The sequence below is a fragment of the Natrix helvetica genome, assembly GCF_964273705.1.
Source record: "Natrix helvetica genome assembly, chromosome: 6".
In the NCBI taxonomy this organism is placed as follows: domain Eukaryota; kingdom Metazoa; phylum Chordata; class Lepidosauria; order Squamata; family Natricidae; genus Natrix; species Natrix helvetica.
Genome location: NC_138553.1, coordinates 27,121,459 through 27,132,261, shown reverse-complemented (window position 1 = coordinate 27,132,261; position 10,803 = coordinate 27,121,459). Strand labels below are relative to the sequence as shown.

At 34.0% G+C, this 10,803-nt stretch overlaps 1 protein-coding gene across 1 annotated transcript; it reads right to left on the bottom strand.

Moving 5' to 3' along the window:
* Positions 1-2,125: 2,125 nt before the first annotated feature.
* Positions 2,126-10,596, bottom strand: HMOX1 (heme oxygenase 1). Its single transcript, XM_081956656.1, has 5 exons — positions 10,438-10,596; positions 9,915-10,035; positions 5,151-5,642; positions 3,606-3,714; positions 2,126-2,788 (listed from the first exon to the last, which is right to left on the bottom strand). The coding sequence occupies exons 1-5, from the start codon at positions 10,455-10,457 to the stop codon at positions 2,661-2,663; spliced, it is 870 nt and encodes a 289-aa protein (XP_081812782.1). The 5' UTR covers positions 10,458-10,596; the 3' UTR covers positions 2,126-2,660.
* Between the last annotated feature and the right edge of the window lie 207 nt (positions 10,597-10,803).

Genomic DNA, 10,803 nt, shown 5'->3' with positions numbered 1-10,803 from the left:
AAAACAAACTTTCCAGCTGTCTTTCCATAACTTTTCAGGATTTCCACTTCATCATTTGTTCTAAATTTACAGATGCTTTTTTTTACAGAGCTTCCCATTTTATTGACTTATTATTTAACCTTTTTTTTAAAACTTTCCAAGTCTTTGATTCATTTTTCAGAATTGTTAATTTAGTAGGCAGTGATTTAATCAACTTAGCATCATTTTGGTTAACTTATTGTCCAATTTCTTAAAACATTTTCTGAAATAAATCTGGTATAAGTCATCTCTCCAAGGTTGCTGTATGGATCCAGCTTTTCTGGTGATTGTCATTGTAATATTGTAATCCAAAAGTGAAAGTGTCTCTATTTCAAGGGAAAAAGTAAAAGCAAAGCTCTCCCATCCCTCCTTTTGTCTTTCTGTGGCCTTAATATACTTTCCTCTCAAATGTCACTCCTTATTTACAGTTAGCATCACTCTGTCTCCTATTTTTGTCTATTGTTCTGTAAATCCCACCTGTTAATTGCATAATAATAATAATAAATCCATGAAAGTTCAATTTGTTTGTCTAGTTTAATTCCAATTTATTCAACAACTTTCATCAGAAAACAATATTAAAAACCTTTCTCCATTTTAAACTTTCTTACATCCACTCCTTCTTAAGCTCTTTGCCGAAAGTATTTAAATCTTTAACCCCTTTCCCTCCCCTTCTAAATCCAAAAAGAATGTTGACTCATCAAGTGGAATTCTCTTATCCTTCCATTCAGCAAATATCTCTTTAACTATAAATTAATTACATCCCAAAGTGTTTATGTGAAGCTTGTACAAACCTTGTGTCCAAAAGGCTGTGAGCTTGGTTGAGATCCCTCAACATCTATTTGCTCAACCCACAAGTAAATATCTCTTTAACTATAAATTACATCCCAAAGTGTTTATGTGAGGCTTGAATAAACCTTGTGTCCAAAACGCTGTGAGGTTGATTGAGATCAACATCTATTTGCTCAATCCACAAGTCAACTGCAAAAACCAGTAGTCTTCTCACAAGCAGCAAGTATGTGGAATGCAAATGGGCAATCTCACACACACTAAGTTGGAAGACAGTGCCAGCCAGAATTCACCATCTGGCTATTGATCACCACAATGCCATTTAGGAATGTCTAGTCTGGCATAGTTCTTCATACAACAGTGTCAATTTGAATTTTTTATGTGGTAAATATTGATAAACCTTACAAATAAAATCTTTTGGAGGCTGCTCTATAATTTTTAAAAGTGTTGATCACATGATATCTCACTTAATGGCATGTGGTGACTCATTTAACAAGTGATGTGAATCATTGCAAGTCAAATTTAGTGAAAAAGTTCAATATAAATATAATAAATAATACAATTGAATTAGTTTTTGAAGGATGGGAATTAAAGTTAGCATTTGATATTGAAATATATTATTTTAAAAATATAAATTCACTGAAATCAACAATGTACTGAATGGCTAAAGGGGCTAGAATGAAAGAATTGTATTCTATGTGTGTATACTCCTTGTTTGTGCCCAAGGGAATTATTATTATTATATTTAATGGATGTATGAACTGGATGCTAATTTGTAATTAATCTAGCTCAAGATCAGTATGAGATTTTAGTCATGTCAGTATTCTTTTTAGGAAATAACATTTTTCCTGTTTTTAACTACATATACTACTAATATATTTATTGCTACCTGAGCAAGTGCTCCTACCTCATATGTTTTAAGCTTTATTATAATTTTAGTAAATATATTCTAGATTTAAAACAAGCCTTAACAAAATGCATTTTTCCTCAATCTGTCTAAAATATGATCAAGTAACCCTTTCTAAGTTAGCCAATAATATTAAGGTAATAAACCTTTGATATGCTTGGACTGCTGGACTCTAAAACATAAACAGCTGTTATAGAGATCACATGTTAGGTCCTTCCAATAAACGCCTTTTCAATATTGACTTTTAAAAGATTTTATAATAACTGTGGTACTGAATGATTTAATTATCTCCCCAAATACAGGGATGCATTAGCTTTGTCAGAGTACTGATTAGTCCATTTCTATCAGTTATATTACTCAGGTGGAAAGGCAAACATTCTTCAAACAATCTGATAAACACATAAAAGTACATAGTTGAGTTAACTTACAAGAGTTTTAATGAAAGTACATATAACTTAAAAGTACAAGGTACAAATACAATAATATTTTGTTCTGTTCCTGAAAGGTCATTGCTAAGGCACATCTGCTTTAAAGTTGTAGAAGTGTGTCACATAATGTCATAGTTAAGCAATCTAGTCCATTTTAGGACAAAGAAAAGCAAGCCATGCAACATATACTGTATAGAAAATATTGTACATAAACTCTGGACAAAATATCACAGCTTGATTTATTCCTCACATAGTTATCATTCTTTTCTCATCTTGGCTTCTTATTGGTTTAATGGCATGTCATAAAATGGCATTTCCGGTTCTTTAGAGAAATGTATTTGACACCAACTTCTTTTAAAAAGCTATTGTTAACAAAAATACCTAGACCTGGAGAAATAGTCAAACTCAGTGCTTCCATTATGCGAGATAATCTAAATATGTAACCCTCATTTTTTCTTTTAAAAAATGCATTAGTTCAGGAATAGGCAAGTAGTAGTAAAAGTGCTTAAGTTCTTTTCAGTTCATAGAGCATACAAGCCCACAACAACTGTTGCTGCTAATAAGAAAAGAGCGAGAGTCCAACGCAAGAGTGAGGTGCTGGGCAGCACATCTGTATGCTTCATCTGTGCTTGGCCACTTTCCGTTGGCACTGTATTAAGAAAACAAATATTGTTCAGAATAAAAAACAGCTGGAAAGGTTGTATTAATAAATCATTAAGCATAGCAATGTTTTAGTTACAGTCCTAGCATCACTAAATACCTAGTACCTAGTAGCTCTGCAAATAAAGCATACTGCAGCAACACTGCAAAGTTTATGAGACCATATATTACAATTGTGTGGACTTCAGTTGTGTGATAGACAACCATTTGGTGGTTGTAGCTTTCAAATGAATTAACTGTGGGGAGGAAAATGAGGGAATGCACAACTTGTAAGCAAGAACAACCATGAAAAGTTAACTATAGTCTTATAGTTATACAATCGAATATATGATCATAAATCTTTAAGCCATAACAAGCCATGGAGATATCAACATGGTAAATATGTGCATCGTGATATCACAAAAATGATGAAATTATTCAATATATGTGACAAGATGCCCCTGTCATTCTCCCCTCTGTGGATTATTGTATGAAATATTTGGATATGCATTCTTTGGTAGAATTGTAACTTATAGTGTAGCTGTAAATTAGTTTTCCATCTGTTTTTCATATCACTAATTGAAAAAGTTCCATGTTTAACATATGGCCTATACCAAACTTAAGATATTCTAGATGCACAGGGGCAGGTAGATGACAAAGGGAGGTGTGAAAAAAATTCTAAGCGGGCATATTTTATAATATATACTGATTTTTCAATTATCCAGGATAAAAATCAATAAGAAAATAAATTACAATAGTGAATATTAATGAATCATTTTTTTTATTGCGGTTGCAAAAATAATCTGAAAGCTAAAATAATTTCTTACGCTGTGTTCTGTTGTTTCCTGTTGTGTGAAAATTTAATTTGGATTTCCCAAGATGATTGTTCTGTGGAGGCTTGCTTTGATCCACCAACTTCTGCAGCTCCTGAAACACCTGAGAAAAATGAATCATAGAGTAGTTTAATTGCATTTAATTGCATTCTTCATTCCTGAATTTAGAATTTGTGAGATCCATTTTAAGGAATTTAGAAAGTCTCCTTATCTTCCAGTCTTCCTACTTCAGTATAACTTTTGGTATGGAAAGCAAGACAGAAAATGGATGTTTAATATGTTTAATGATGGCAAAGTAGATCTTTGCAATAATGGATATCAATAATGAATATAATTTGAATATGAAATGCTATAAATCTAGTGCATAGATAAATATGAAAATTTGGTTCTTCCTGTAGGTATGTTTCTATCTATCTGCAGGTAAAGAAAATGTATTTGCAATACCAGTAACTTGGGAGGAGAAAAAGAAAGATTCATATTTTCTAATCAAGTACATAATACTTCATTTGTATTGATGGAATTTGAACTTTTCTCAGTATGGAAAGTATTGGTCATGAGATCATCAGTCAATTACATATATATTTAATTTTGAATTCTATACTGCTAAGTGCTTCTATTGTTGGAAATAATGCATAATTATAATGAATAATCTAATTCTCTTTTTAAAATGTCCATGCTAATGACCATGACCACATCTTATAAAAATGAAATTCAACAGTTAACAATACATAATATGGGGATATATTTTTTAAAATGTGTCTTGAATCATCCCAATTTCACCTTCATTGGCTGACTTAAGTTACTGGTATTATGAAACAGTTTTATAATATTACTGCACTATGGTTTTCTCTATTCAATTTTTCTTTTGAGATAAAGAGGCTCTTATACTGTAGCTTTTACTCAATAGAGCTGCTATAACTCCTTTGTCCTTTCCCACAATGTTCTTTGAGATATAACAGCCTAATAGTATCTTAATAATATTCAATTGATATGAAATGCTACAAAAATATAGTGAAAGAACCCAGGCTAAAATGCTGAGATAAGCTAATTGTCTATAAACAGATGTCAGGAAGCAAGGATTTTTGATAGATTTGAATACTTCCATGTATATTTTGAAAGGATCCCCCCCCCCCGCCAGAAACACGTGCTCCTTTGTAAAAATTAACCAAATCAATTTGTAGGGTCCTGCTTGAAGCATTTTAAGAATATGGTAATATGTTAATTAGTTATTATTGTTTACACTGGTTGATTCTAATAGAGCAGGTTGTTTTATTTGAGAGGGTCATCTTAAGCTTTTAAAATGCAGCACAATTATTTCTACTACACCCAAACTCCAGGATCATAATAATCTTTATGATTAGCCAGAGGAAAAGTTCTATGAAAACCACCCCAATTGTTATTGATTGTTTTTAATAAAGAAGGAGATATTTCAGTATACCAGATAAAACAGCAATCTATGTTTAAGTAGGAGAATTGTACTTCTTAAATTACTTATTTCTTTGCTTTGCAAAAATTAAATATACGTGACTAATTACTCACTTCAATATTCAAAAGAAAAGATTTTCTAGCCTCTTCAACAATTCTTTCAATAGTAGAAGAATCCATGGGGATGCTGTTCATCCGAGCTCTATAAAGCTGTTTGAATTTGCTGATGTTGGTGATGCCAGGGAAATTGAAGAAAGACAGCCCTTTTCCAGTATTGGGCAAATTGAGAGATTTCTGGGCAATCTTCTTCAGAATTTGGCCACCAGACAGATCTCCCAGGTATCGAGTGTAAGCATGGGCCACTAAAAGTTCAGGTTCATGCTGGCCCACGTGATGTATCCTATCCACATATTTTTGAGTTGCTTCCTGACACTGGATTTCTTTCTTCCATGTGGGACCATAGAAATACTCCAGGTCATCTTCCAGTGCAGCTGTGCGATTCAGTTCATTGGGGAAATAAACAGGCGCATATACTGGGTTGTCCTTGTTCCTTTCAGACTCTTCCTCCAGAGCCACATAGATGCAATACAGAGAACCCAAATAAAGCTAAAACAAGGACAGGGAGGAAAAGAAAAACAGTTACAAAATCTCCCTTTAGTCGTAAATGTTTCTTATTTATTTGATTTGATATTTAGATTCACCTTCCTATTAAAAAGCCATAGTGTTCATGAATTCCAATTTTAGGTGGAAAAGGCTCCTAAGAACCAATTCCGTTTTGGTAGCATTTGATGTCTGGGCAATTTTATTTGATCGTCTACAAATTGTGTTCAACCCTTTCATGTCATTTGGAATGGTTACGATGTGACATTTTATATTGGCATTCAATTATCTAACATTATGTAGGTTTCAAATTCTTCATTAAACGCAGTAGGTTGAATGCAGTAGTATTGCCTCACTGATGTGAGAAAAAGGTGTGGGACACCATATGTATTAAATTTGATTGGTCTTCACTTGTTGATCATTTGAATCCCAATTGTAGACATTCTACAGGAAATATAATTGATTTCCTAAAACTGCATGTATACTAACAGATTTCAACACTGGAAAAGACTCAACCTACACTGGCAATATTCCTGATAAAATCAGTGGGTTGTAAGTAGTGGAAAAAAGTTTCGAGTGATTTTCCTTATCTATCATGACTTTCCATGTAAGAGTTCTACTGTTACAAATGCTCCTCCACCCCCATGTGGAGAAGTTTGAGATGATGCAGTGGCTAAGACAAATTAGAGACAAATTAGGCCCTCATTCCAGCATTATTTTCCTACAGTGCAACATCACCGCTAGATACAACCAAACTTTTAAAATTTACAGAAACAATTTTAAGAAAAAAGACTTCAGGTGTTATTTTTCCACTGCCATTTTTTAAAATGTTTTTTTAAATCAAATACTTTGTGTAATATTGGGTCTAAATACATTTGATCAGAAAAACAAAACTAGATATATTTTAAATATTAACCAAATTCCATGAAACATTTGCTTAGATTCAATAAAAGAGCTAGTTTCACAACAATTTGAGGAAAATACTGTGTTTGGAGATTGAAAGAAAAAATAGGACTACTAGAAAATGGCTTAAATATGCAAATAAGAGAGGGAAGTTGGCTGCAAGATTGTCATGAGTCATATAGACCCTGATGTTAGTAGGATGGCCACATAGCAATTCCCTAGGGTCTTAGATTGACCTCTAAACTTGCTAAATTTTTAGCACTGTTTAGTTGTTTCCATTTTTCATCCCACGTTTTGGACAGGTGGGCTTCAAAACTTTTAGCAAGCGGTTCTCTGCCCAGTTGCTTGGTGGATGTGGCCATGGTGGGTGTGGCCTAGTTGGCCTCCTTCACGGGGGGGGGGGATTTTTGCCCGCCCTGGATTCTGGAGGCTTTTCTCGAGCCTCCAGGAGGGCGAAAACCTCCTCCCCAGGCTCCTGAACTTCCCCTATGCTAGTTTTTCGCCTTCCCTGAGACTCCGTGCACATCCTGCACTTACCTGCATTCAAAACAGGCTGTGTGAGGACTCCTGGGAGGGACGAGGTGGGAGAAGCCAACCAGGAGTGGGATTTGGGGGTTCTCTGAACTGCACAGAATCTTAGCTAGAGAGTCTCCCGAACCTCTGCAAACCCCCAGAAGCCCACCCCTGGTTTTGGACCCTTGTGTGACTTGAGAGTATGGGAGAAGCATGAGTAGAACAAAGTCATTAGAGAATGTAGATTGAGTTTGCTGATCATAGTTGTTGTATTTAGTGATCTACAATTCTACCCTCAGCTAGCAGTATAATAGGATACTCTCAGACTGCATCAAAATACATACTTAGAATATAATGTGTTAGAGCATTGTTCAACACATTTTAGAAGCATCTATTTTCTCTTATTCTCCTGAGAACTTAATGTGATAGAAATTATTTTATATATTTATATTATTAAATTTATATGAAAAACTCACTTTCTTAATTTAGCTATTAGAATCCTTTTTATATCCAAAGGTTGGTGCCCCTTGCACTAGCATTTTCCATTTGGCTCCACCTTGATGCCACTATTTCACACTTGGCAGATCATGCAGTATTATGCAGATTAATGGATGAAACCTTTAATCAGGTGTCTGAAATACGATGTATTTGTCTTGAGGTTAGTATATAAATTTCTAATCTGTAATTTGGTCTGTTGCACTTTTTTTTTTTTTTACTGTGCCTTCTTTTTATATTGTGAGTTGTCTACTTGTCAAAAGCAGCATGAAATGCTGATCATCCTAAACAATAAAACAGCCCTAGCCAGTTGGGATGACTCCTCAAAGGATTCAGATCCTATAATTCCCAACCTGCATAATTGCTATAGCTGGATGAAGATGAAAATTAATAGTCTGATACAACTTGAAGATTCTCCTTTGAGAAATGTTGCAGTAGATACTAGGTGAGAATTAGGGAAAGTAAGAACTGAGAGACATAATACAATACAATACAATAGTAGAGTTGGAAGAGACCTTGGAGGTCTTCTAGTCCAACCCCCTGCCTAGGCAGGAAACCCTATACATGGTTGATGTTGCTGCTTAATCAGTAGTTTTAGAAAGGGAAGTAAATGTTTGTCAGCTTCAGGAGATTATTCTTAGAGAATGAAATGTATTACTACTGTAGTGAATCACTTAAACTTCCCTAACCCATTAGCTGGTAATCAGCAACTTTGGGCAAAAATTCATTTGAAGAAAATGGAATGTACTGTCTTGATTCTGTTTGTTTTCTCATTATTTGTTCTTACATCTAAAAATAACAACAGAGCCAATCATAATAAACTTGCATTGTATTTAATTTAGATCTAATGTTACACAACCATACACACATATCAAAACATGTTTACATTTTCTCTAGGTAATAATGGAGTTTTGAATAATTAAATTACTTATAATGTTTCTTGTTTGTACTTGCCTCTCACTCAATCTAGTTTACTAGAGACTAGCCAATCAACAAAGAAAAGGAATCTGAGGAAGTTCTAACATTCCATTTGCAAGAAGTATTTTGGTCAATTGAGGTTAATTTTATTTGTAGTGCCATCACTTCCATTTTACTTTAGTAAAAATGTTCTACCTTATTTTTCTCTCTGTTGTTTTTATTAATTGTGTCCCTGCTTCCTAGCCTCCATTATCCATTCAGCACTTCTATCTAATGACTATTTCTAGTGGAAATAGTCTAACAGTTATACTGGAAAAAGAATATTAAGGTATTTGCGCATCTCTTTGGTCATCTATATTGACATTGCAAAAATGCATAATATGTTCCAAAAATGAATCAGGGGATTGTGTCTTCCCATCTTCTATACTGTAATTCCAACATAAAATTGTATACTATGATTTACACTATAAGTTTTCTTTCTTTTTTATTTTAAGAGTTCCTCAATTCACTTTAAATATATTATGCAAATATAACAAACATATAATGTGTGATTTCTTGTTGAATATACATTCTAGGTGTATATGGTAATGTTGCTATGGTGTAATGTTTTTGTTTCAGAACAACAATATTTACCGGCACAGTAGACTTGTCTGTCAGGTTTATCGTGGGGTAATTTGTTTTCCTTGCTTGTTTTCTTTTTGTTAACATGTAACACATGTGTTAATTAGTCTACTTACAGAATTCTATATTTTCAATCTTTTATAAAGTTGTGCATTCTGATGAAGTTCCTCTTCTCAAGCAAAATCTATATACATCTCAAGAATATCTTGAATTAAGTATTCGGATTATGGCTTAACTTTAACAAACATTATATTCCCACGTGTACTGAGGAATAAGTTCTAGGGAAAATTATTTCTGAATAAACATATTTAAGATTGGTATAGCAGTGGAGTCAAGCACAAAATTGCTTACACCAATTGTAATTAAGGAGAAGAGGGTCAAAATCAGAAGAAGGGTGACTAGGCTTCTGTCTCTTATTTTATTTTTAATATTTTATTAAAATACTAAGATCCATAAATTCAAACCAGATCAAATGTAGTTATTGGCAGAAGTTGCTGTACCATTGAAGTTAACAAGTAGTAGAAATTTAAAAATACATAATTATCCTGGGAATTTATTTTCAGCTCCAAAACTGAATTTGGGGGAGGGGGTTTCCCTCACACAATTCCTCCCACTCTTTTTTTCTACCTGGTACTTTGTCTTCCATGGGAAGGCTGGAGCCTTGAAGGATCTATGGTTCTAATGTAATCTGAGTTGTCCAATTTCCTGTGCCCAGGATAATAAGCTGGTTCAATTTTCTTTTACATCAACTTACATTATACTGCATCTACAGCTTAATTTACAATTTATCCATAAACCATTGCTCCTCCAAAACCACAAGACATGTACCTTAAATTCATGAAGTGACACCTGTCCCTTTTGGAAAATCTTCATGAAGTCTGTGTTTTCTGCCTCTTCATGAACATCTTTGGTGTTTTCCTTCAGGGCTTCTGAAAGGTCCTGAAACTTCCTATTGAAGATATGAAAGAAAGGGAGTGGTTTAGGATATAATTGGTATTAATGAATTTCTCATTAGTCCTTTAACAAAGAAGTTAAACTGACAATCTTAGGAAACCAGAAAAAAAGATGAACATCCTTTCTAGACAATAGTGGAAGGACCTCCATTCTTCAAGGATAAGATATGTTCAAACAAAAAGTTACATTTCTTTGGACAAAAAAAAGAGTTTGGGAAAAATTACAGATATCAGACTAAAAGATCACATATCAGGCTGACATTTAGAATGAAATCAGATTGGTGGGATTACAATCTATTTATTCATACGAACTTTTCTAGACTCACAGAGATTTCTGTTAGGGAAAGAAATACCAAGAATTCTAATATATATATTAATGTCTTAAAACCAACACTCACCCTTCAGTGTGCTGAGCCATTCTTCCCTTTTTCTGTTGTTCGCTATCCTTTCTTTCGTCTTTCTGTTGGCCTTTTGCTTTGTTCTTTCCAGAGGCTGAGAGGTTTCTGAATGAAGCAGTCCTCCTCCTTCATCATTCTCTTTATACGTTTACTGTGTGATCACGTGCTCAGCCAGGAAACATCTGACCTCAGAAAACATAAAGTTCTCTTGCAACATGTACACTTTTTTCGCCACACCCCCTCACTAGAGAAGTTCAGCCCTTTCCTTTTTTCTTTCTTTCTTCTCTGAGTAGGGAGGGAGGAAGCGAAGTCATCTGATGCGGCTTTATTGACAACTAAGCACAACAGGATGTCAAGAGACTTCTC